Source organism: Mus musculus, chromosome 15 (assembly GCF_000001635.26).
Source record: "Mus musculus strain C57BL/6J chromosome 15, GRCm38.p6 C57BL/6J".
NCBI lineage: Eukaryota > Metazoa > Chordata > Mammalia > Rodentia > Muridae > Mus > Mus musculus.
In genome coordinates this window covers 7,810,048-7,837,580 of record NC_000081.6, presented here as the reverse complement: position 1 = coordinate 7,837,580, position 27,533 = coordinate 7,810,048, and the positions used below count along the sequence as shown (strand labels likewise).

General features: G+C 46.7%; 1 protein-coding gene across 4 annotated transcripts; it reads right to left on the bottom strand.

Annotated features, from left to right (window-relative positions):
• Gdnf (glial cell line derived neurotrophic factor) lies at positions 1 to 27,533 on the bottom strand. 4 transcript variants are annotated; one of them, NM_010275.3, is made up of 3 exons: positions 26,467 to 27,533; positions 21,816 to 21,992; positions 1 to 3,233 (listed from the first exon to the last, which is right to left on the bottom strand). In NM_010275.3, the coding sequence occupies exons 1-3, from the start codon at positions 26,525 to 26,527 to the stop codon at positions 2,749 to 2,751; spliced, it is 723 nt and encodes a 240-aa protein (NP_034405.1). In that variant the 5' UTR covers positions 26,528 to 27,533; the 3' UTR covers positions 1 to 2,748. The 4 variants fall into 4 exon arrangements, with proteins under 4 accessions (NP_034405.1, NP_001288261.1, NP_001288262.1 ...); NM_001301332.1 differs by having other exon boundaries at positions 21,894 to 21,992; NM_001301333.1 differs by lacking the exon at positions 26,467 to 27,533 and adding an exon at positions 23,504 to 23,854.

Sequence of the window (27,533 nt, the reverse complement as noted above, 5' to 3'; positions counted from 1 at the left end):
AGCAATAGAAATGAGCTTTTATTTGTAAAAAGTTACAAAATGATATTGTACAAAAATAAAGTTTGTAGAGAACTTTGGTTGTATAACACAAACGACCGAGACATCAGAGAGGTCAGAACTTCCAAAGAAGTGTGCTCTTTACTGGGGCAGATGCTGATCACAACAGTAAAGAACCGTCGCAAACTTTACCCTGCTGCGGACTGGGTGGGGCAGCCTGCTCCCATTCGAACCTGCTCGAGATGCTGAGTTCTCCAGGGATTCCCCCAAGAGCTAGAGGCTGTGTCTGGACCTGGGAGCATCAGCTACCACATCTTTCAGGATTCTCTGGAGTGAACAGAGGGTCTGGAACGACATCTGAAATGTGCTGGGCAGCTGAGGTTGTCACAATTTTGAGCAGGAGGAGCGGAGAGAGCAGCGCATACGTAGCTCCACTTCCCAGTCCTGCAGAGGGTGTGGAACCATGCGAAACGTGGGTCTTTAGGGCCACGGAAGGGGAAAGGATACCTAGTAACTTTTACCTCTTGGTTACTTTGAAAATTTGACATGACTATTCGAGAGAGGCCAATTAATTGGTCATTTATTATTTTAGATCTATCTGTCCTACTCTGGGGGCGGGGGATAGCAGCCACAAAGGGAGTGATACATTAACTTCTACATAAAAATTCCATTTATGAAATCTGTAACATAGGACTCAAGGCTCTAACATAGGACTCAAGGCATGACCTGTTTGTTGGCTGCCAGACAAGGACATTATGGGGTGCAGGGAGAGTTGCCATTCCCACCCTCTGCTTCTTCCCTCCAAACAATGAGGGAGGGCCTCTTCTTTGTTCTATGGCCAGTCAGATGTCTCTTCCTGTCCATCTTTCTCCTTGGAATCCATTGGGTTTGAGGGGGTAGCAAAAGTTGAGCCCAGGTGACAACTGAGCCCTGGCAAAGGACAAGGCAGATGGCCTCTCCCTGCACAGTTCCCCTATGTTCTCCTGTCTGTGTAACCATAGGGACGAAGCAGGTGGGCAAGGATAGAGGAAGAGGTACCACCTGCCCGGGGGGGTGAGGGGGCTGTTAAACCCTGGCTGCCTGTCAGGGGCCTTCATTGCACTTTCAGGTGACAATATGTTCAGGGCTTCCAAGGGCAGTTCAGCCTTCTGAATGCGTGGTTATGATATTGCCCATGATGAAGGGGGAAAAAGAGTTGAACTCAATGGGCAGTGGAGCTGGGGCCTTGCTGCTCAGATGGATAGAAGAGGAGATGCAAACAGGTGGCAGTCCCACTGGTACTCCCAGTGAGGGGGTGGAGCTGAGATGGCCCTCCTGACCCTTTCCTTTAGCAGATAGAAAGCAGGGGCTGGGTGTAACCCAGTTGGTACCTACAGTTGCCTGGCATGGATGAAGCCCTGAATTCTATACTTAGTCCTGTGGATACGGTGTGATTGATGTCTGCCATGCCAAGACCACAGGAAGTCAGAGGATCAGAAGGCCAAGGTCGTCCTTGACCAAGCAGTAAGTTCAAGGTCAGCCTAGGCTACAGGAGATCCTGTCCACAGAAAGAGGGGGAGGGAAATGCTGAAATCTGTGGCAGTTAGTGAAGGACTGCCTTATAAAGTAAGTGATTTTTTGCCTAGCAAAAACCCTCTTATACTCTGAAGAGAATGGACCCTTGTTCTCAATGTTAATATTTCCTCTGTCACCTTTGTATTTTGTGAGCACATATACTTTGGCACCTTTGAAAAGAGACTTTAATAAATAAGGGAAGAAAAAAGATATTCATTAGTGAATGGTAATAAATAATAATAACTTAAAATCTCAATAAATATCTTCTCTATATCTCTGTATTTGAAACAGATGCATTGCATCGAGGAGCTTCTGTGGTCACTGGTGACCACGCATGAACGGAGCTGTGTATGTAACATCCGTCTTTGTAAACCAACAGGCCCCGGGGTCTCCCTGGCCGGGGCAGCTGGGGGCTTTCCCCATTGGCTCTCCTATGAGAATGCTGCCGAAAACCACAACTTGCTTCCTGTTTCTGAGGGCACGAAGGAGATGCCTCCAGGTTTGTTTCTAAGTATGAGGACAGCCTTTTTTGGGTTCCTAGCCAACTTCTCCATACCCCCACACTCTGTGTCCAGAATCAACCACCAAGCGTCCCCCAAAATGCTGGATGTAATAGACCTCAGGCCCCGGTTTTCAAATTCAAAGGTTGTCATCTTTTTATCGTCTCTGCCTTTGTCCTCCCCACCCCCTTTCCTTTCCAGGGTATGAATCCATTGAGTGACAGGAAAATACATCTTTCTTATTTTCAGCAGTAAAATGTAGTGACAAGAGGTGACACCGGAATCGTCACATTTCCCTGGCGTCTTCAAACACGTGAAAACAAACCACAGGAGATACACTGGCTTGGTTCTTTGCATGCATCCACGACTCGGACCGCCATCGGTGACCATGGACTGTATCAGATAAACACTGGCAACAGCTAAGTAAGGACACCAGCCCTGAGCTTCTGGTGACATCAGCTGCCACCCTGAAGTGCTCAGACGGCTGTTCTCACTCCTATCCAGTTTTCTGTAGCTGGGCCTTCTTCCACCAGGCTCCCACGGTGGCTACCTTCCTCCTTCTTTTTCTCTTCTTCTGCCTCTGCCTCCGCCATCTTGGTCCTTATCTTCCACTCTGGGCAAACATTTCCTGGGAACCTTGGTCCCTTTCTTCGCACTGTAGCAGGAATGCAATACACAGCAGTCTCTGGAGCCGGGGTCAGATACATCCACACCGTTTAGCGGAATGCTTTCTTAGAATATGGTAAACCAGGTTGTCATCTAAAAACGACAGGTCGTCGTCGAAGGCGACCGGCCTGCAACATGCCTGGCCTACTTTGTCACTTGTTAGCCTTCTACTCCGAGACAGGTTTTTTAGTATTTTGTCATACATTGTCTCGGCCGATTCACAGGAACCGCTGCAATATCGAAAGATCAGTTCCTCCTTGGTTTCATAGCCCAAACCCAAGTCAGTGACATTTAAGTGTATGGCAGTTAAAACGCACCCCCGATTTTTGCCCCTCTGGCCTCTGCGACCTTTCCCTCTGGAATTCTCTGGGCTGGCAGCTGCAGCCTGCCGATTCCTCTCTCTTCGAGGAAGCGCTGCCGCTTGTTTATCTGGTGACCTTTTCAGTCTTTTAATGGTGGCTTGAATAAAATCCATGACGTCATCAAACTGGTCAGGATAATCTTCAGGCATATTGGCTGTCCAACAAAACAGAAATGTCAAGTGAGACAACAATGATCATTTCGGGCAGTCTTCTAAGTCACGGGAACTCGCTAGAATCCGACCCATGGCAAAATGATTATCCACTGACAAACACTAAGTGTTCACAGTGGCCCTCTAGAAGCAAAGGCTAAAATGTACGCTCTAACACTTTGCAAAATATGGCTGTCAAAAGAGAGGAGACATGTGGTAAGGAAGACACAGTTCCCTGTGGGAAATGAGTCTCTAAGAGTGAGTTGTTCATGTGAACAACATCTGACAGGTTTAGCACATAGACACGTGACTAACCAGGCTGACTTCTAATGTCTTGTTTTATAGCCTTGGATACAGCTTTCACTTGGACACACTCTCAAATGCTCCCTGAAATGCAGCGACATTTAAGGGTATTGCGGTTAAGATGCACTTCCATGCCTAGACACCTCGATGCTCGGGTTTGGGGACATGAATGTATCTGCATTTTATTAAGTTGCTGCAGGATTCTGATGTATGTGGGTGTCATAGCAAACTGAGAAACCAGCTCTCAGAGGCTGAGGAGATGTGATAGCTCCCGGCCTTGCTACTTTTCTGGAAGTTTACTCTGACTCCACCTGGCTGAGCAGGACCAGATTCAAACAGCACCTACAAAGAGCTCTAAAACTCAACTCTATTTTAAAACCCATCCCCCAAACAGAAAAGTAGACTATATTTATATTTCACTGACATGAACGAATGGCAAATGGTGGTTCTAATGAAAGGGTACAATGATTTAAATACAAAGGAGAGGCTGTTGGGGACAGATGCCATCCTGGGTCTAGGGGTAAAACCAGTCCATGTCACAGCTGCCACAGGGCTCCCCCTGTGTGGTTACAAACAGGACAAGAGCTGTGAGTTCTAGGGGTACCCCACAGAGGGAATGTGAACCAAGAAGTCTGAAACCTCTGGGGAAGACAGGCTTACAATTATCTGAGATTCTGAGTATTCCAGCATTTGTCTTGTATGACTAACTAAGGGGAAAACAGTCATTGGGATGATTTAATACACATCAAGGGGAGGGGAAATCTAGCTCCCCCAACTCATTTTTGAAGTCAAGTATTAAGCTTTTATGGTCATTTCATCCCATTTCATGCAATTCAGTAGTTTTGGGTTGTATGTGCCTTAGAAAAATAAACTTCAAAAGGATTGTTAGAAAGAGTTAGTGGTTGGTTGGTTGGTTGGTTGGCTGGTTGGTTTTTGGCAAGCTCAGAAAGATTACATTGTGTCTATTCTACCTCAAATTACACTATCATAAACCTAACCCATTTAGTTGTTGAAATGCAGCAAGAATCTGAGTGTGTGTGTGTGTGTGTGTGTGTGTGTGTGTGTGTGTGTGTGTGTTGCTAGGTTACCTGCCTAGCTCAGTTACTAGATTTTACATACACATACACCTTTAGTGTGATACATGATAAGAAAGACTGGAAACTGTTTCGTGCAATTTAGCATTGGATGCTTAGCTCCTGTAAGGGATAAACTGCTTCAGAACTAACGTAAGCCCCCCTTTATCTCTTGCCTAAAACCTAACCTGGCCCCTAAACCATCTCCTTTACCTACCTTCACCTTTGTTTTTGAGATGTGTGTACATGTCTGTGTACACGTGTGAGCAAGTATAGGGTATACACGGAATCCAGAAGTCAACACATGTGTCTTCCTCAGCTGCTCGCCATCTTATTTTTGGGACACACTGGAACTCACTAACTGGGCTATGCTGTCTGGGCCAGCAAGATACAAGGATCCTCCCATCCCCCTCTTCCTAGCACCAGGAGTGCAGGTGTGTTGCATGTCCCAGGGTTTGTATGCATACTGGGGATTGAACTCAAATACCCAGGCTTCCACAGCACACACTACCGGCTGAGCATCTTCTCACTCCCTTTGCCTCTTATGATTCTATTTTCCACTCAATGGTAAACTCTTAGACTCATGTCTTCTATGTGTCCAGAATGCTCCAACGCTTGTCAGCCCCCTTACATAAGAGCCAAAGCCTAGACTGGCAGAAAGATTGTACCTGACCTGGTTTCTGCCACATCCCAGACTTGGTTCTCTTTGATCTTATCTATTTCTCTGCGTTCTCACTTCCTGATGTGTTGCTGCCATATTGGGGCAGCTCATCCCTTGCTTTAGGAAGCTGTCTTTTACAAAGGACACCAAACTGAGTTTCTTGCCTCTGTCCAGGCTATGCCAGTAGTACCATGTAGATGGCCAATGTGACACACTTGGAGAAAAGGGACCTCAATTAGAAGAATTACTTCCACCAGACTGGCCTGTGGACATATTTGTGGGGTCCTTCCTTCCTTCCTTCCTTCCTTCCTTCCTTCCTTCCTTCCTTCCTCCTTTTTCTTCTTCCTTCCTTCCTTCCTTCCTTCCTTTCTTTCTTTCTTTCTTTCTTTCTTTCTTTCTTCCTTCCTTCCTTCCTTCCTTCCTTCCTTCCTTTCTTTCTTTCTTTCTTTCTTTCTTTCTTTCTTCCTTTCTTCTTACTGATTAATGTAGGAAGACACACCCTGTAGGTGGGACGTATATAAGAAAGGAAGCTGAAGCTAAGCCTGAAAGGAAACCAGGAAGTAGGGTTCCTTCATGGTTTCTGCTTCATCGTCTGCCTCTCATTCCTGCTTTGCCTTCTCTAGGTGCTAGAACATAACCTACAAGATGAAGTAAGCCATTTCACCCCAGGATGCTTTCAGTCATAGCATTTATCACAGCAACAATGGAAAAGCCAACTATAATGCCACCCCTCCATGCTAATAACAAAACAATGGAAGTGTCCCTAGATGTGGCCAAGTGTCCACAGGGCCTAAATCACCCAGATTAACAAGTACAGCTCAAACACAGGCCTCTGTGGGGCTGTCTCTGCCTGGACCATGGCTCTTCACAACACTCTAAGCCTCTCCCACATCTTCTGTAAGTATGGCTTGTTATGTCCCTTGCTGACACCTTTGTTGAAAATTCAATGTCTCAAGTCTCTAACCCCTCCCTCCACGCCTTCCTCCTTCACCCCTATTGTGGTCCCCTATATGCTAACCACACTGGTCTTGTTGGTCATTTCTTCTCCATGGTCTCTAGGAGGACAGCAATGAGAAGGTACAGGAACTGTTTGTGTTTTCTGAGACAGGTTCTTGCCTTGTAGTCTGGGCTGGCACACATTTGCTTTGTGCCCAGGCTGACCTTGAGTTTGAGATCCACTAAGATGGGAACTGATTGATCATAGGCAAGTGCTTGGGGCGGGACTCTGAATCTGGAGGCCTTGATAATGGGATGGGGGTCGTGTTTAGAGGGGGGAAAGAAAATTAGTTTTTCAAGATGATGGTATGGCTTCTGTGGGAAATTGCATCTTCATGAAATGAAAGGCTCTAAATTCTAAGTGTCTAAAATAACCCAAATCTCAGGAATTGGTGGAGGCAAGAGCAGCATTGATATGTGAGGCCTAAGAGGTAGGGAAGCATTTCCACACTCCCCCGTTCCCCACAGCTTCAAATCCTAGGCAATGGCCTCTAAGCCATGACTTCCTCAAGAGGAATAAGGGGCACATTTCCAGAGGCTGGACCAGAAGCATGCACCTGGCTCCCATCTCCTCAGAACCACTTTTTCATAGCACTTCCGTCAGGGAGTTTTTGTAAAAAGAAAACAGATCCTTAAATTATTCTGCCACAGTGTGGAAAATGACTGATTTTAAAATGAACTGGTTGTGCTTTAAAAATTTTTTTCACAAAGAAATTGGTGAGAAAATAAATGAATGTGTGTTTAATTATATGATATTTTTCTCTTATATTTATAAGAAATCCAAACTTCTAAAATAGATGCCATTGATGTGATTAATTTAAATATAGCATTGCTTTAATTTTTTAAAAAGATTTTGTTTAACAAAGGACTCACACTATGAGGTCTCAGGCTCAATTTAAAAATTCCTAGGTAGATGATTAACTTAGGAACCTGGGAAGGTGGAAAGTTAAGATTGATTACTAATCAACTGAAGATTAATCAAAAGTGAGGACAAAATGCAAAATGTTCAACAGAAGTTAAAAATAAAACATTGACATTACAAAAAATTAAGTTTTCTGAGCATTTGACAAAATCCAACACCCATTCATGATAAAAGTCTTGGAAAGATCAGGAATTCAAGGTCCATACCTGAACATGATAAAAGCAAACCAGTAGCCAACATCAAAGTAAATGGTGAGAAGCTGGAAGCAATCCCACTAAAATAAGGGACTAGACAAGGCTGCCCACTTTCTCCCTACCTATTCAGCATTGTACTTGAAGTCCTAGCCAGAGCAATTCGACAACAAAAGGAGATCAAGGGGATACAAATTGGAAAGGAAGAAGTCAAAATATCACCTTTTGCAGATGATATGATAGTATATATAAGTGACCATAAAAATTCCACCAGAGAACTCCTAAACCTGATAAACAGCTTCAGTGAAGTAGCTGGATATAAAATTAGCTCAAACAAGTCAATGGCCTTTCTCTACACAAAGAATAAACAAGCTGAGAAAGAAATTAGGGAAACAACACCCTTCTCAAGAGTCACAAATAATATAAAATACCTTGGTGTGACTCTAACTAAGGAAGTGAAAGATCTGTATGATAAGAACTTCAAGTCTCTGAAGAAAGAAATTAAAGAAAAATCTCAGAAGATGGAAAGATCTCCCATGCTCATAGATTGGCAGAATCAACATTGCAAAAATGGCTATCTTGCCAAAAACAATCTACAGATTCAATGCAATCCCCATCGAAATTCCAACTCAATTCTTCAATGAATTACAAAGAGCAATCTGCAAATTCATCTGAAATAACAAAAAACCTAGGATAGCAAAAACTCTTCTCAAGGATAAAAGAACCTCTGGTGGAATCACCATGCCTGACCTAAAGCTGAACTACAGAGCAATTGTGATAAAAACTGCATGGTACTGGTATAGCGACAGACAAATAGACCAATGGAATAGAATTGAAGACCCAGAGATGAACCCACACACCTATGGTCACTTGATCTTTGACAAGAGAGCTAAAACCATCCAGTGGAAAAAAGACAGCATTTTCAACAAATGGTGCTGGCACAACTGGTGGTTATCATGTAGAAGAATGCGAATTGATCCATTCCTATCTCCTTGTACTAAGGTCAAATCTAAGTGGATTAAGGAACTCCACATAAAACCAGAGACACTGAAACTTATAGAGAAGAAAGTGGGGAAAAACCTAGAAGATATGGGCACAGGGGAAATTTTCCTGAATAGAACAGCAATGGTTTGTGCTGTATGATCAAGAATCGACAAATGGGACCTCATAAAATTGCAAAGCTTCTGTAAGGCAAAAGACACCATCAATAAGACAAAAAGGCCACCAACAGATTGGGAAAGGATCTTTACCTATCCTAAATCAGATAGGGGATTAATATCCAATTTATATAAAGAACTCAAGAAGGTGGACTCCAGAAAATCAAATAACCCCATTAAAAAATGAGGCTCAGAGCTAAACAAAGAATTCTCACCTGAGGAATACCAAATGGCTGAGAAGCACCTGAAAAAAATGTTCAGCATCCTTACTTAATCAGGGAAATGCAAATCAAAACAACCCTGAGATTCTACCTCACACCAGTCAGAATGGCTAAGATCAAAAATTCAGGTGACAGCAGATGCTGGCGAGGATGTGGAGAAAGAGGAACACTCCTCCAATGTTGGTGGGATTGCAATCTTGTACAACCACTCTGGAAATCAGTCTGGCGGTTCCTCAGAAAATTGGACATAGTACTACGGGAGGATCCTGCAATACCTCTCCTGGGCATATATCCAGAAGATGTTCCAACTGGTAAGAAAGACACATGCTCCACTATGTTCATAGCAGCCCTATTTGTAATAGCCAGAAGCTGGAAAGAACCCAGATGCCCTTCAACAGAGGAATGGATACAGAAAATGTGGTACATGTACACAATGGAGTACTACTCAGCTATTAAAAAGAATGAATTTATGAAATTCCTAGGCAAATGGATGGACCTGGAGGGCATCATCCTGAGTGAGGTAACCCAATCACAAAAGAACTCAAATGATATGTTCTCACTGATAAGTGGATATTAGCCCAGAAACTTAGAATACCCAAGATATAAGATACAATTTGCTAAACACATGAAACTCAAGAAGAATGAAGACCAAAGTGTGGACACTTTGCCCCTTCTTAGAATTGGGAACAAAACACCCATGGAAGGAGTTACAGAGACAAGTTTGGAGCTGAGACAAAAGGATGGACCATCTAGAGACTGCCATATTCAGGGATCCATCACATAATCAGCCTCCAAACAGGGACACCATTGCATACACTAGCAAGGACCCAGATAGAGCTGTCTCTTGTGAGACTATGCTGGGGCCTAGCACACAGAAGTGGATGCTCACAGTCAGCTATTGGATGGATCACAGGGCCCCCAATGGAGGAGCTAGAGAAAGTACCGAAGGAGCTAAAGGGATCTGCAACTCTATAGGTGGAACAACATTATGAACTAACCAGTACCCCCTGAGCTCTGGACTCTAGCTGCATATGTATCAAAAGATGGCCTAGTTGGCCATCAATGGAAAGAGAGGCCCATTGGACTTGCAAACTTTATATGCCCCAGTACAGGGGACTGCCAGGGCCAAAAAGTGGGAGTGGGTGGGTAGGGGAGTGGGGGGAGGGTATGGGGGACTTTTGGGATAGCATTGGAAATGTAAATGAGGAAAATACCTAATAAAAATATTAAAAAAGAAAAAAAATTAAGTTTTTTGGCTTCTGAAACTAATGAATGTACATGAGACACAATTTGAACCAATCCCAGTGACATAATTTGGCTCTAACATCTTCAATCTTCTTTAAAAATCTCCCTGTTTTCGAGACCTTGTACTGCACAGCTTTGTCATAGACTGGGGTCAGCAGATATAGCATGGGATGCTGAATTAGGTTAGCATCTGGGATAAACACTGAATAATAATAATAATAATAATAATAATAATAATAATAATAATGATAGTAGTAGTCATAGTAGTAAATCAAGAGTTCCAAATCTAGCATGGGGCAAATATTGTGATATTTAGGACATAGCTATATGTCATTATGAGACAGTTTAATTTTAAATTCTCCTTGGCCTTTCCACAGAACCAGGGTAGAACCTTGGCTAAAAGGTTACATGTTCATCCTGAATCTATCCCATAATAACCTGTTTCAAAGCTACATCTTGTACAACCCCGAGAATAAACTCCTGTGTAACCTATGGACTTTGAGTGATTGTAGCAAATACCATTCACATGAGAGGAATTTATATTGATAAAAGAGGAGACTTGTGTATATGGAAGCAGAAGGTGTGTGGAAAACCTCTGTACCTTCCTATGAATTTTGGTGTAATCTTTCTTAAAAGTACACGCGTGCACATACACTGACTTTCACTGGCAGAGACAAGCTCACTTTGTCATGCTTAGCATTTAACGGATGTTAGTAGCCATATGATTCTGTAGAAGGGTGCTGGGTAAACCTCCCCAGCCTGTTCTAAAGAATTCCACAGAACTTTCTAGCCTTGTCTAGGCAAGTAACACCACATCTTGAATTCAGGGACCCACAGTTGCTTTAATCTTCTAGGGCTTCGCTAAGCTGAGGGAAGGAAAGAGGGGCTTGCATTCATATCATGTCCTATAGTCTGGCCTAATGGTATAGCACACTCTTACCCTATGAAGAGTTTACAGAATAGTGTCAGCTATACAAAGATCCCTACTAATATTAACGTTACAGTAAAATACTTGCAAACCACAACAGAAGGCCACAATTTGAACAACCAATAAAAACAAAATAAAATAAAAAGTCATGCAAATAGATAAAACAATGAAAGCAAGCAGGTCAAAAAACTTGTTTATTTCCCTGATACACGTGGGGGCTATATTTTGAAAAATATGTCTGCTTGAAAGTTGAAGTTTTGATATCTCAAAATTCTCAGTTGTTTTAAGTCATCCTTCAGAGTATAACCAAATATTTTGGCATTATTTGGTTTCAAATATTTTAACTCTGATGTGCCCTTTGTATAAACAGTGTTATTTAAACAAATGAAACCTTGTACTGGGGCATGACTCTGGAAACAAACCGCTCACTGCAAAGGCTATGCCTCCCTTGATTATGGAGAAAAATAGTAATGTCATCTGAAGAACTAAGGACTGGGGTAGTCACCATTTTGTAAAGCCAACTGAGTTTTTACCAGAACAGTAGTGACAGCTCTGGACATTCCTTGTAACTAAGCTAAAAAATAATAATTTAAAAAAATTACAAAATTCAAAGTGTTATCTTGGCTAAGATGGCTAAAATGTCAAATTTTTCTTTCAAGCTGTAGGTCAACTGTATGTTAACCAAAAGATCACGTTTTTATTGGTAATTGTGTGTCCTCTTGATGCTGACGAGGCTGGCAATCTCGGCCAGACTTTTAGCTATCTCCTGCCTGTGTCTGAGAGGGAGGTAACAGAAGGCTGTCCACAACATATTGGCACGTGGCTCCTTCCCACTTGGTGACGGGACTCAGAGACTGGCGGAGGGTTTCTGCAGCTAGGGATGTTCCAGGAAAGGGGGAGGGGCTGACTCTAGCACTGTAGTGTCTCTATGAAAGAAGAGATTTTCCAGGCCTAACTGAGACCTGCCAAGTCTGCTATGGAAGGCGCAGGGCACATTGTGTGGGAGGACCTGCCTTCCTACAGCACTGCACAGCCTCCAGCTTGTGTTTTGGAGCAGTGAGGACAAATGTGCTGAGCTCACAAGGCCTAGCTGGCCATATAGTTCAGAAATATGGCAGAACTCAGAGCCTGGAGGTAAGGAGTGCCTGGCTTGAGGAGTGAGAAGCTGGGTAATGTGTGCAGATACCCACAAGAGACCTCCATAGGCAGGGGACACAGAAACCCCTCAGGGAAGGACGATACCACCTGAAGTTCCTAACCTACCTCTACCCACATCTCTATGTAGGCTATGTCTGAGAAACAGAAATGCACTCTTGCACACATGCATAGGCTTACTGTGTGCTCTCATACACAAATGCTTATTTCTATGTAGACCTCAGCCTAGGACCAGTGTAATGTCTTAAGTAAGACTAAAGTCATTTGGTATCTTTTAGAAAGGCACATGCACAATTTTCTTTCACCCATTTTGAAAGACAATTACAAGAAGTCCACAGCTATTATTACATTAAAAACTCTTCATGTTACAGTATTGTCTTAAATCATAGCTTCCTTGAAGCACGTAACGATGTATCAAGGTGGAGAGGAGGCTTACAGTCTCGCAGTGAGTAAGGGTGAAACCTGACTCTATCACTGCCAGCAACATACTATCCTAATATCTCTCTTTAAGTTTGCTCCTATCCTGTCGTTGTTCATTTCTACAGTTCAGAGTTTGCATGACTTTGGGGAGCATTTTGTCATCTCGCTTATCACCTGAAGCAGCCCCTTTGGGGAGAGCTGCTTCTGCTACACTAAAGACCTGCTCTGATGGCTGAAGAATGCTCACTCCGTAGATCTGATTGTTAGTTTGGGATTAAACATCTCTGCACACTTTCTTACAGACCGAGAAGCCACGGCTAAGAGGAGACATGTTTGCTTAAGACCAAGTGGATAGTAAGCATAAACGTGGCTGTCCTGAATGCTGCCTTTTTGTTTCTAAGAAAATTTCTACTACCATGCTGCTTTTTAAGTCTGGTGGAAGATGTTGGCTAATACAGAAACAAGGGTAAGATATGCCAGTTTTAAGACTTGGAACAGGACAAGGAAAATACACCTGCCATGGGAAAAATTCAGTATGAACTCAGGTACATTAAGTAGATCTCAAAGTTAGGCCACCATGGGCCACAGAACAGAGCTATGAGTCTCTGAGAAGGAAAAAGCCATGCCTTTTGGGGGCACTTCTCCCCCATCTTCTTCTTGTATATCACTCGGAGGCAGATCTGCCAATTCCCAAGTCACAACCGGAACGCCAGCAGCCAGCAGTGGGGGCAGATTCAGACAGAGAGGCCCCATGTCCGGAAGCTGTTCGCACTCAGTCTGGCACCAGCGACCAGGCTCTTGCCGTGGAGCTGGGGACAGAGCCTGAGATTCCAGGCCCAGGTCAGTCCCTGACCAGCGTGTGACCTTGGACTAGTGGCTTAGCCCTCCTGAGGGCAACTTGCTGTCTTGTGGGGCTCTCTAGCTCGGAAGCCCTAAGATGTGGACAGTCTGAGCTTTGGCTTGAAAGTGCAAGCAGGCACTGGCTTGCTGCCACCTATGCAGGGATCAGCATCCAGCTCAGCTACCACAATTGGCCCCCATCCCCCTACACTGCGAAGCCCCACAGGAGGCGTTCTGGGGTCTAGAAGGCCTCTTCACTTTACCTTCTGGCTCAGCCGAACCTGTCTGTGAAATTTTAACTAAGCCTTGCTAATCTTCTCTTAAACCAAGTCACATCCCACCCCTTATCTGAAAAGACCCAGAAAGACATGTAGGATCCTGTATTTGTACCAGCAAGTGCCCTGGGTCCAAGCATTGCTAAACATTTTCTATCTGTAGAGGTAGAGTTGGCCCCATGGGCTTCTTAGAGGATGCACCAATACGTCAGTCTCTTAGCACTTAAAAGCCAGATACTTTCTTAAAGCTTTCAGCTTTATCCATGTGTTTTTGTGTGTCAAATCTGTTTGAGCCATTTCCAGCTCACTGCTTCAGTGGACCGCTCATGGCAACTGCCACAAAAAAAATGGATGGGGTTGTGGGTGCTCCACAACTTGCCCTAGACCTAGGAGATTGTCCATCAACCCTTGTTCCTGCTTGCCTTTGGGGGACCTTTGAAAAGTGTGCTAAGAGCGTAGAACAATGTTCAATGCACCGAAGAGTTCTACATAGCTCTATAATTCATTGGGTACTGTTTAAAAGTCACTGTTTGATCACATAGTTGAACCAGACAGACAGACAGACAGACAGACAGACACACACACACACACACACACACACACACAGAGAGAGAGAGAGAGAGAGAGAGAGAGAGAATATGTTGGTGTGTTCTCCTTTATCTAAGCACCGTCCTTTCTTTCTGATTTGGGGCACAGAATAGATCATCCAAATGAGAGCTATTCTTGGTTAAGTCATAAGGGGTTCAAGAGCATCTCTTTTTCCTGAGACAATCAGCAGCTGAGGCAAGTCACAAAGGCAGTCGAGCCTTTCCAGAGTGACTGGTGTTCTTTTCTCATGACCAACGGTGACACTGGTTTATTTAAAGCATTTTCTGCACAGTAAAAACACCAGCGTTTTGTTGTAGTTCTTTTAAGGGACTTCTGGATACTATCAAGTCAGAAGAAGAAGACGAACCAGAATGTATGCCACATCAGAATATAGGAAAAGAGTGCAGAGTATATTTTAAAAGCCACCTTGCCCACCTAGAGGCTATTTTACTCAGATCTGCATCTACTTTGACCAATATGGCACATACTTATTAGTGATACAAATTTTGAGTTGTTAGTCTACAATGCAACTAAGAAAATGTAATAATAACTGCACAGGAATACAAGTAGCCAAAAAAAAAAAACCCACTTAGGGAACAGTATATTCATTTCATTATTCTTATTCTACTTGCTCTGATTTCTATGTATGAGGCTTGTACTTTTATTATAGTTGTAATAATGGTTCCCTGTGGAGGAATGACCACTCTCTGCTTTTAAGTCAGGGAAATACCCACCAGGGTGCCCATTTGTTAGCTAATCCATGAACACCTGGTGTGAGCTAAAAGCACTTAACAGCTATCAATAAATACAGCACACTAATGAGCACACACCATGAACTCTGTTAAAAAAAAAACAAACAAAAAACAAAACACAACGACTTAACAAGGGGTGGGGAGAAATTACCCAGTAAAATTAATTTGGCAAAAAAGCCACTAGGAAAAATAATCCTTTGTGGCATTATCAGTGGCAGGTGGCACTGGGGACAGAGGGAGGAGCTTCAGAGGAATTTGGTGGGAAGTCTCTACTTTCTCCATCTTGCAAAGCACTGTTCTAGTCGCAAGGGGCCACAGGACCTTAAAAAGCACCATGAGCCACTGGATCTTCTGGGGTGGGGGTGTGGGGGTGGGGAGGAGAGGCAAGAAGTGAATAAGAGTAACTTTGAGGACCTTAGGCACACAGATGAGAACAAGCAGAGACTAAGAGGAGATGGCAGTCAAGTTAAGAGGGTGAATTTACTCTCGTTCAGCAGTTCTCATCCTGTGGGTCTCGACCCCTTTGTGGGTGAAACAACCCTTTTACCAGGGTCACCTGAGACCATTGGCAGATACAGCTATTTACATCAACATTCCTAACAGTAGCAAAATTACAGTTACAAAGTAGAAACAAAAATAATTTTATGGTTGGGGGTTACCATAACATAAGGAACTGGATTAAAGCATCACAGAGTTAGGAAGTTGACAACCACTGCTCTAGTTGGATATGAGGAAGGAGTTCCTAGCCTGTGAATGAGCTCACAGAAACCTTTAAGACTTCAGAGAGCCAGGCACAAGGATCACTCAGAGATAAATACATTTGCAAAACCTCAGTGCTGCATTTCTCTCTCCTCCCTCCCTCCCTCCCTCCCTCCCTCCCTCCCTCCCTCCCTCCCTCCCTCCCTCCCTCCCTTCCTCCCTCCCTCCCTCCCTCCCTTCCTCCTTCTTTCCTTCTGCCATTAGATGTAAGTGTCCTGGAGTAGTAGGTTGTAATCTTGTGTACGGACAAGAGTGAATATGAGCTCAGGCTGCCCAGACTCAGACCCTGGGTCTGTGGTTCCTCTAGAAGGTCCTCTCTTTATGATGTCCTAAGACGGGAACAGTCAAGATTAACAAAGCAAAGGTTTGATCTAGGAGCACGGAAACAATCGCACTGTGTCTGCGATCATTCTTCATTGATAGGTACACTGGAGGCAGGGTAACAAAGGCCACTGTGCCTCTTTAAACAAAGCCCCAGGGAGCCAGGCTTGGCCTCTCCTCAAGGTGTAGACTCTAGAGCATTTTCTTCAAAGGAGAAACCTCTGTCCAGGCCCCGGCTCAGTGATTTGTGGGCAGAGGGAACCAACTGTTTTGGGGGGTATGTGCTCTGTGTGTGTGTGTGTGTGTGTGTGTGTGTGTGTGTGTGTGTGTGTGTGTGTGTGCTGCCTCTTCTGTGCTCCTAGACATGCTGACAATGAACTTTCCATGCAACAACGGACTCAATAGATTGCTGCGAATGGGATTTCTCCTGTCTTCATCTGGGTGCACATATCCTCTGGGAGTATTAGGAGAAAGCTTTCTATTGCTCTGGGGATAAGGGCTAGCTTCAAGGGGGTTTGTCTATTCCTCAACTTCCACATCTGCTGTGGCCCCTAACCAGGCCTGTGACAGTTCTGTCGATGATCCTCTGCCCTTTTGAGCCCTTCTAATTCCTTATGGTGTAAGGTGCACTTCACTTGAAGGCATGACTTAAATCTAATCATATAGAAATAATCAGATCAGTCCAAAGTCAGGGAAAGGATTGACAAAGAAGCCACCCCATGCACCCTACTCCAGCATCATGGGTTGCAGGGGGAGGTGCTAAAGAAGAATAAAGGAAGCAAGCAAATGGACCTTGTGATTCTAGGCTCAAAAAATAGTACTGAGGAGACTCCCACCGGGCCTGATGAAGCTGGAACATCGGTTGGAAGTGCATTTACACTGATGTCAAATTTCCTGATTTTGTAGCTGAACTGTGCTTGTGTAAGACATTGTGTTGCTCTTGGAGGGAATATCTGAAAGTACTTAATGCTGTGACTGTCTTAATGTGTTCTTAGATGGCTTGAAGGGGGAAAAAGAGGCAAAGTGCTCCAAAGAGACAAAACTTCCTGAGAGGTGGATGGATGACCTCCATTCTATGGATGCTTCTCAGGAAGGGGTCTGCATTGAAGAAGCCCAGGAATACTGAGGCAGGAGGGTCCATACGTCTTCTTGACCAAGCTGGCAAGGCTATCTGTCTATTCACTGAGTCCTCTTATAGTTCAGATCCAGAAGTGGCATTTCCACTGTGGAGTTCTTATTAGCACATACATTTGAATGATGAAGTCAGACTTTTTAACATCAAAAAGCTGGTTAATCTGACTTCATTAGTTTGAGAGGTTTTGTTTCATTTTATTTTATTTTATCTTTATTGGGGGAAGAGTTGAAGTGAAATTGGCCAAAGTTTTGGGTTTTTGTTTGTTTGTTTGTTTTGTTTTGTTTTTTACAAAAATATGCTAAAAATTTGCTCTCAGCTAGGTTATTCATTGAATAGTCAAAAGGGACACGAACTTTAGTATGGTGTTTATGTTTCCGTGCCCTTGAGGGTGAGTGGGTTGGTTTGATTGCGCTCATGCCTTGAAGCCTTTTGAAAACAGGAGCCCAAAGCCCCGAGTAAGGACAGCCTGTGCTGAATGCCCCACCCTCTGGTAGCTGGCTATTATTTGGCACATGTCGGCTGTGTAGCAGGCGGCACTTGCTGTCACCTGCCTGCCATAGGAAATGGGGCAAACTCATTTTTCTAGATCTCAGGAGCGTACTACACAATCTTCTCCCAAGACGTCTCCCAATTCCCCTGCCTCAGCACCTCATCACCCACATGCCCATTGCCCTGTCCTCCTTGATGTCCACCTCCCTGATTGCATGGCTACAAACTCTGCCTGCTGCTCTCTAGTCTGTTCCCCTCCCTTTCCTTCCAAGCACCGCTCAGATCCCACTCCCTTGAACTTTCCCCCTCTCCTGCTCGCCACATCCCAGTGAGTTCATTACAGTATGACTCTAGCCAAAGGATATATGTGTCTATCTTTCCTGGTAACAACCTGTCCACGCACCTGTCCACCTGCCTGCCTGTCTACTTATAATTTACAGCTAGATTAATTTCTGCCTTTTGGATGCTGTCCATGCCTGGCATGTGAGAGGTGTATGAGATGGCTTCTGTTGGAGCTGAAATGATTAATTATATAGTAAGTGTCTTCATTAAGTGAAGACCACGAGCCCTGGAGAAACAAGGTCCTACTGTAAGGAAAGGAAAGTACCAGCAACATTTCACTTTTGTATCAGCCAGTATTAACCCATTTGAGCATAATGGCGGGCACACGCAATGTCCCCTGGCTGGCAGATTATAAGTGAGCCTTGAAAGTAATTTCTCTGGACAACTATTTTTTGGGAGTGTGGGGGAGGAGGGTATGGGGGACTTTTGGGATAGCATTTGAAATGTAAATGAAGAAAATACCTAATTAAAAAAATTAATTAATTAAAAAAAAGAAAGAAGATACTGGTCTCTGATCTCAAATAAGGGATCAGTGTCTCTGAAAAGAGTTATCCTCACAGATTTTAGTTTCAAGAGCCTCTTTCTAAGTACTGGGTGCCCTTTCCCAATTACCCAGGAACTTGACTTTCTTGCATGTGAGGCAAGCACTCTACCAACTGACCTATAGCCCTACCACCACACTTAATAAGTCCTTTCCCAGTTGGTGTCTAATCAAGTTCAGTCCATGCTACCTGCCCAGGTTTCCTTCATGCTTAATTTTTTTGGAACCAAATATGTACATTCATGGAAGGATGTTCTATACAGTCAGAGACATCTCTGTGTTACGTATACCAGATATTTGTGGCACTCTGGTCAGTCTCTGGAATGAACAGGCACACATTATTTGACGAATGTAAACATTTAAAATTGTACGTATTTTATGCTTTTAGTTGTTAGAGTGATAGTCAAGATGTAGCATAAGACGATAATGAATGAATCTTCAATAAGTTCTGAAAATCTTGAGCAATCAGTTTTAGTCACTGGTTGAAGGGCATCCACCCCCATAGAGTTCCTTCCATACGTAATGTATCTTAGTGGTTTGGGTAAACACTGGCCTCGGAGTCCCAAGACCTGTCTACTGCCACCGGGGGTACTTGGCACTTTGGATTTCATGTTTTCAGCTCTCAGAACCAGAAACCTTTTGTTTCAGCTTTAAAATGCTATGACACCTGAACGACAGACCTCTCACACAATCTCTAATCTTCGTTTGGAGAAGATAGGCAGGAAGAAAGACAAATGAACAAGGGGGCTAGAGACAAAGTCTTGGATGCTTCCAAAAGCAAGCTACAAGCAAGTTTCCGAGTAAGTTAAAAATGGTCATGGGGCATTTATTTTATAGCCAACCTCAAGACAAGCAAGTCAGTTATTAATTCTATCTGCTTGGCTTTCCTATGTTGGAATAGAACTTGGGATGTTTAACTTGTCCTGGACCCAGGGGAACAGATGCTGTCTCAAGAGTGAATGTGTGCAGTGGAAGACACAGTTCCAGTGTCTCTATGGAAAGTGCACAGTGACTGTCACTGTGACAGAGGCTCTTTTGCTTAATTATGAAATCCCAAGCACCCGAAGGAAACTACAGTGACCAAAATTTATAGCACCTTTTATTTTCAAATGAAATGCAATGATTTAATGGTTTTCTACACAAGACTTAGCCAGTTGCTCTGTGTACAGTGAGGATATAAATGTCAGCACTGTGTTAGGGGTGTGCTGACATTAGTTGAATATTTAAAGTCTGCACACTGTCGTTATTTTGCCTTCCCTGCACTGACAGCTTGCTGCCGAATTGAACATACCTGGAAAGAAGTCAATTGGCTTAGAACACAGCTCAGTTTCTCTTTGGGTAATTTCTCTGTCTAGGTTCTACTGGGTCTTTCCATAGACAAAGCAGAATTGGATGCATTCTGCTGTCCTGAACAAAATCGTAGTCAGAATCTTGTCCATAGATGCTTTAGTATCATTTGAGAAAGGGAGATGCAATCCTGCCCACTTCCCAGTGGGATCCAGGCAGTCAATGGGATTCAATACTATTTTGGTTGCTAAACGGCTGCTTAACCCACAGAAGCCTCAGGTTTTTCCTAGGGTGTTATCAAACTTTGGTGACTCAACCTTGGGAACAACACTAGACACACCTGGGAAACATCTAAAAGTCTGAACACCCAGGCTACACCTCAAACCCATTAAATTAGACTCCTGGCATGCAATCCAGTATCAACAACCTTTAGCATTCTTAGAAGACTCCACTCTCTTTTTATGAGTCTATTCTCCAAGGATGGTTAGGACAGGAGTATGGAGGCCAAGGAGCAATCCTGGTAGCTACTGGCACGTGGGAGAAGAAAGGCATTCCTTCCGTGGAGCTGTAAACTGTTCACACTGAGTTCTAAAGCCATTAACTTGGAAGAATTAGTGGGAAGCAAGCCCCGGTAGACAGGATACTAATATAGCAATTAAACCCCCATGAATTAATCAGAATGCAATCAAACAGTCAGAGTTCTCTCCACTGATACCTGAATTTGAGAACTATTATTATCTGCCACTCTGCCCCTGTCCCTTTGGTTTGCCCTTTTGCAATGGTTAAATGAAGACAACAACAGAGGGCATTTAGAATTTCAATCAGAGAAATATTTGTACGCCCTAAGCTTGGGATTGAAGTGAGGCTCTTTAAAGATGAGTTTAATTGACAGGTCTGGGTCTGAATTTCAAGGGACCAACTACGTTCCTTTTAAACCACAAATCACTCCCAAAATCCTTATAAAATTCTATCCCCCCCGCCCCTTTTTGACCCTTATACAAGAAGCCATTTTTGTTGTTGAAATGAAACACTTGCCACATTCTGCCTGTTTTCTTGTCCAGGGCCAAGGGTTTCTGTACGTCCTGGGCTGACTCAAGCTTTCCCTGGTGGTCATAACCACAGGGCACTTCAAATGCAAACCTTCAAAGCCACTCGTTCTAAGGGGTGAGGTGGGTGGCCGCTGAGTATTTTGAGATTGTATCAACTTTTCTGTTGCCACCTTTTAACCTAGATACTTTCATTTTCTCTGTAACTCCTTTCCTGTCTATCTGACTTTACCCGTATGGACTTCTGAGGACTGGAGGATAGGTTGTAATTGCTCGCTTCTAGAAGGCATTAGCTTTGGAGCAGTAAATCACAGACTTGTTTTAAGAGTACCCTGCGTTTGTTGTGGTTGTTGTTTTTGAGTTAGCACTGTGCATTCTGAACGTTTCTCCCTTTCAGTCCACTTTGCACTAGTCACCCTGGACTCTTCCTATAGCAGAACTCTTCTGAACAGAATTGACACTAGGCAGATGCTAGCTCTGGAAATGGAGGTCCTTCTGTGTTTTCTCTCTGGCTGGCCTTTCTCACAAAACTCCTTGCAAGTGCAGTTCAGGATGAAAATGCAAGAGGGTTTTAGCAAGGCACAGTAAAATAGCCTTAAAAGAAAGATCCTGCTGTGTATTCTTAGAGGGGCAGGGAAGTAAGGGGTTGGGGGCAATGTGTGTGTGCCCTGGTTGTGGTTGTGATGGTGGCGATAGTGGGATATTTGTTGATGAGAATGATAAAGGGACACTATTCCACATCCTCTGTATTTGCAAGGCGCCTGGAAACCCTTGGGCAGCGGCATGCAGCTGAGTACCCTTAAGGGCCTCCCAGCCCTTCCCACTTAGTGGAGAGGCGCACAACCTTCCCGGCTGGCCCGGGTGACTGCGTGCGTGCATGCTGCGGTAGGGTGCCCTGGGGTCCGCCGGATGATGCCCCCGGGGAGGGAACGGTTCTTACAGTCACTGGTCAGCGCGAAGGGCACGCGGCGGTGGCCGAGGGAGTGGTCTTCAGCGGGCGCTTCGAGAAGCCTCTTACCGGCGGGCAGCGGGAAGGCAGACGCGGTGTGGAGCAACACCAGGCAGACAGCCACGACATCCCATAACTTCATCTTAGAGTCCCGTCCGGCGGCGGCACCTGCGCGGGCGGGCAGCGGGGAAGAGAACCGCACCAGGCAAGTTAGGCTCAGACGCCCAGGACCCTGGTGCTGACTGCAGGGCAGCCTCTTCACCACTTCCCTGCCCCCCCCCCCAACCTGCTCCCAACTCACAGCCTCTCCGCCCGCACTGCTTTTGATCGGTGCTTCCCTAAGCACCCCGCCCTTGTTCTGGTTTACTGCCCGCCCATCTTCCTTCATCCCTGGTACACCCCAGGTGCAGCTCGCATTCCCAACGGGTGCACTGCTGACCACTCTTCGGTCCTCCAGCCTCCAACTTCCAGAGGTCAGATTATGGACATAAATTTATACCACAACTCCGGGCCCGTTGCTTCTACTGGCTCGCGCGACATCCCATATTCCCGGGGGGCGGGGGCGCACGGGGTAGCCCCCATCTGGCTACCTTTGCCCGGCCCTCGACAGACAGAGACCACCCTTCCCCTCCCCAGCAACTCCCATATGTGAGCTCTGGAAGCCATCCTTTCGCTGATGCAAACAACAGGCTTTTTACCTCTGGGACTAAAATCAAGCTCACCTATCTGTCCCAGGCTGGACCTTTCTTCTAACTAGGCAGGGTGTAGGCTCAGGCTTGGTGGAAACACTTGCCCTCCCTCTGTCTACCTTTTAAACATCCTGGCTAAGTGAAAGAAAAAAATGTCACCAGAACAAGTTCATGTGACTTTGCAGACTCTGGCCTGCATAAAAGTGCCAAGTTAAGTCACTTAACTTCGGAAGCATCGGTTTGGCTTAAAATACCAGTTCCACTTCTTAGGATCATTAACTCACGAACAAGTCCAGAAAGTGCCCAATAAATGTTTTACCACTGTTAGTAGGCGGCGACTGGATCTATCTTGACATTTAAAGCCCTCCGTGGTATACCCGAACACGCCCTTGATTTTAGTTTTGCAGCTTTGTGAAGTTTTGGTCCTAATTCTGTCCCTCTCAGCAGAGATGCTATCTTTCGGTTCCCCTAGCTACTCCAGGACCCAGGACCGTAGTAAGAGTCCTGAACACCGAGTCCTTTGGACTCTTAAGACCTCACATCTCTAGAAAGGAAGAAGGCCTTGCAGTCTGGGGTGAGCTTGCTAATAAAGAAGGCTATGTTCACTTGGCGAAAAGTCCCATCCAAAGAGACGGGGGAAGAGAGATTGAATCACTTCGGGTATGGTGGTACTCTGTCACTCACAAGTCCCGTTGTTCCAGCATGGGGAATTGGCTGGGGAGCATTCTCAAATCAGGTAAATCATGCATTTTGAGAAAACAGTCTTGACATTTTTAATGGGGGAGGGCAAATCAGTTTTCAGGTACACACACACACACACACACACACACACACACACACACCTCCCTGCACCTTTCCTATTAGTCTCCAGGCTTTTGCTTCTCTCTCCTTTCCGGGGTACATCCCTCCCGCCCCTCACAATCTCCACCCAGAATTCCAGTCTAGGTCCCTAGATAAGGCCACTAGGAAAGCATTTAATTCGGCTGCCACCTCCCACTGCTGCGGAGACGAATTCATTTTCCATCCCTTGGGCGTCTGTTTTCTCCGCAGCTGTTGGGTTCGGAGATTGGGAAGCGACGGAACCACACAGCTCCGGGGTTCCGGCTGCGCGGGCTGGCTCGAACACCCCAGAGGAGGGGGAAAAAAAAAGACTCCCCTGGCTCCCGCCCCTCACGCAGCAGTGCAGAGAGGCGCTTCGCGAGCGGGGAGCGGGGGGGGGGGGGGAAGGCAAGGCCTCCGGGGTGCTAGCTTTGCCAGCTCTCGGGTGCGTGCGAAATGGCTGGCAGTCCCGAGCGGCAGGGAGGCGCGGGGTTAAGGCGCGGTCCTGGATCGCCGTGCCGGTCGGCAGGAAGCGGCGGAGGCACCAGATTTCCCTTCCGCATTAAGAGGGTTTTCCTATTTATTTATTTATTTATTTATTTATCTATCTCAGTTTGGCTCACGGAAAGCTTTTAAAATTGGACATGGCGAGCCTCGATCAGAAGCGAGGCGACGCTGGCAAAGGAGGAAAACACTTGAAACATTCACTCTCTGCCTCGCCAAAGGAGACTCTCCATCTTATTGTAAGCGGGCAGCATCGGGCTTCCCGAAAGCACCCCGCCCCCAATCCCGAGGAGGTGCAGGAACACTCTTCTCTGAGAGACGCGGGACCCGCTCTTCGCTCCTCTCTGAGCCGCTCTTTAATTGGTGGCACTTGCTCCCCCCCAACACCCGGGTGGGGATGGGGTGTGCATCTCCCTGGATGCTCTTCCAAGGAGTCCATCTGGGCCCCGCCCCGCATCCCTACTTTTCTTTTTACCGATTTCTACCCTGAAGCGTTGGCCAGACCAGTTCCCGCCGCGCGTGGCCTTTGCTGCGCGTGCTTAAGGCACCGGCCCGCGCGGGGTACCAAGCTTTTACTCCGAGGTTGACTCTGCTAAGTGAACCCCATTCTCTCTCGGACTTGGAAAGCCGGTTCTACTCTGCATCTGGGATCAACTCATCCCAGCGGGGCAGAGGGATCGCTCTGTGCATTTGGGCACCAGGTGGGACCTAGGACGGGGGCTGAAGGATGCTCAGAAAAGCCGCGGTAGGGACTGCCAAATCGCCGCTCACCAATTCTGAGTTCCCGGCACCAGGGGGCACTAGAAACCGCTCGGGCCTTGTCTTCCCGCGGCGGGTAGGCTGGATTGTCATTTAAAAATATAAAACAGTAGAAGAACCAATGTTTCTACCACATATCCCCATACTAGTGCAGGGACCTATAGACGTCCTTATGTGAATCCTCACTTTTCGGGTTTCTATTCTTTGATTCTCTTTCCCCATATCCTGTCTCCTCATTTCACCTGAGGTGGTTGGCAACCTACTTTTAGACCCCCTAATCCTCTATCACCTAGAAAACTCTGCAGTGGGTGGCCGCTCCCTGCCACCAGTGCCCCCCCCCCCCCCGCACATTTTGGGGCTAGCAGGCTGGAAAGTTTGTCTGGGATTTGCTTTCAAGACCTGGTGGCCTGGGAGGAGAGTTTACTATAAATTCGGGTGTTTCCTGTAGGGTCTGGGCAGAAATTACTAAAAGATCTGTTGCTTGTATTCACTGTGCTCAGTGTCCTTGACTGAGGACGCATTCTCTTACCACTGCCCTATAAGTGGCCAGCCCAAGATGGAGAAAGGGAGAAAATATGGGATGCTTCCCGGGGAAAAAAGCCAGGGGTGGTTCTGTTTATTAGAGGAGCCAAGGTAGAGTTCTAGGCCCCAGAGCACAAGAATCTCGTGCAGATGCGGGCTAGAAACGCCGCGGGCTAACCGGACACTACACACTTGTCACTTGTTTAAAAGACACCTCCCCCACCAAAGCTCAGAGAGAGGGAGGGCATGGTCAGGGCAAGAAAGAAACTGCGAATCCGTCTTTGGAGGTTTGGAGAGAGGAGGAGCATAATTACTGGGCTAGTTGCATCTTAAACACGTATTCAAAACACCGAGGAAGCGTGAGTCGAGCGCTCTCTAACATATTCCCTAAAGGAACTGGCAGAGTTGCCTTTATCCCGGTCAAAGAGCACAAACTTGGCGAACTCAGGGCTAAGTTAGACAAGCTTCCCGTGGTGTACCCATCCGCCCTGCAGGCAGATTCTGCTACAGGCAAGATTGCAAGCAGGGAGGAACCTGTTAAAGTGCCTTCCTACTCCCGATTCATGGGTTCCTTTTCCCTGCGTGGGGCTGGAAACCATCCCCATTCAAAATCTGCCTTGAAGTGGTACAAAGTAGTGTGTGGGTGGGGGTGAGGGGGTGTTGGGGGAAGAGACACAGAGTGCCAAAGAGAAGAGGAAGAGGTAATTAAAACAATCACCCCAAGGCCTGGCGGGGACCTGGAGGGTTCCTAAGAGTCTTTCCAGACAGAATCCTAAGGCCGAGGCGCTCGCTGTAAGGAGCTACTTCCCTAATCTCGACCCCGCATAAGGGCATTTACAAAGTTGAAGCAAAAGGCCAGAGGAGGGGAGGAATTCCGCTTTGCAAAATCTCTCTAGAGGAGGCGAGCCCTCTATTTTTAGGTTCACAGCACCTTTGCAGCCCTCCTTCCCAGGGCTTAGCTTTCTCCCAGAACAGACCCAAACAAGCTCAACAGTAAGTAACATTCCGAGCTATGATAACGCTGCAGTTGCACTCTGGAAAAGACGCTGGCTGCGGTGGGTTAGTAGCTAGCCAAGTCTCGCACGCTGGGTTCCAGGACTGTACAGAGCGAGGTAGGGGAATTACCCTTCTCTGGCTTTTCAGGGTTCCAGGACACCAGGGTCTCTGTCTGTACTTTTTTTGTTCAAGCGGAAAAGACAACCTATCCTCCGCAAGTCTAGCCTCCCTCCGGTTCCTAGCCTTCCTACTTTACACTCGGTCGCCCGCTTGGGGTCCAGCCGCGCCCTTCTGCCTTCAGACGACGCAACCGCCGCCCGCCCTGTCCCCTCCAGCACGTTTCCCTCTCTTACCTCGGATCCGGTCTCCGTAGACCCCCAGTTGGACATTAACTCCAAGTGGCCCGAATCCCATCCAGGAGACCCATCCGGACCTCGGGCAGGAGCGCGGGGCCCCGCCCAGAAGGTCGGGAGCAAGAGCACGCAATCCAGGGGTCGCGCCGGGCAGCGAGGACACGCAGGAGGCGGCGGCCACCGTGCCAGCCGCCGCCGCCGCCGCCGCGAGGAGGGCGAAGGCTGCCGACACCTCGCACACCGGCCTCCTGGACCCCAAGAAGACTAAGTCTGAGCAGCCGCCCCTGCCTTGGCTGAGGAGTGGCACGGCTGCGCGCGCGGCGCTCGCTCTGGGCTGGAGCAGCACGGGGCCCCGGGCGCTGCGGGTGGCTCCGAGGCGGTCGCCTCACTCTGCACCTCCTCGGGGCGCGGTGGCTGCGAGTGCGAGGCGGGCCTGTCTGATGCTGCCGAGGTCTTGCCTGGAGATCCGAACGAGACACCACGTCAAACCGCGCTGGCAGTCCCTTGAAGACATGAGGGCGCCAGGAGCGCAGGCTGGCCGTGGAGAGCCCGGGCCAGAGGGCCGGGATTGGGGAGTAGGGGGGCGCCGAACCGGGAGGGGGGAGGGGAGGGGGTCCGGCGGCAACGGCGGCCTGAGTGTGGGGGAGGGACGGAGATCCGGGCAAAAGGCACCGGAGCTGCGGGAGCCCGGTGCGGGGTGCGAGTGGGTGACTCCGAGAGCCTCTTCACGGGGCTTGCAGGAACCGCGGCGGGGCTCGCGTTTTCTAGCAGGGTAGATCCACAGGAACGTGCGCTGAGCTCGGCTCACAGCAGCCCCAGGGGGCAATCGCAACTTGGTAAAAGCGTCTGGCGCTCCGAGGGAGGGCGCTCTGCCTGCTGGAGGCTACCTCGGCGCTTTCCTCGTCCCCTTCGAAGGCTGTCCTTCCTCCTCCGAGTGTCCTGCCCTCCCGGTTTTCTGCAGGACAGAAGGCAGGGGCGAGAAGACAAGCAGCCTGCACCGAGAAGTTTTCCCAGCACCGAGAAGAAGAAGCGCGGAACAGCCGAGAGAGGAGAACAGAGTGTTTGCC

Coding starts and splice junctions, on each gene's coding strand:
- Gdnf (NM_010275.3), bottom strand. CDS start 26,527: ATGGGATTCGGGCCACTTGGAGTTAATGTCCAACTGGGGGTCTACGGA. Junction 21,993..26,466: donor CTACGGAGACCGGATCCGAG/GTAAGAGAGGGA, acceptor CCGCCCGCGCAG/GTGCCGCCGCCGGACGGGAC. Junction 3,234..21,815: donor CTTCGCGCTGACCAGTGACT/GTAAGAACCGTT, acceptor TTTGTTGGACAG/CCAATATGCCTGAAGATTAT.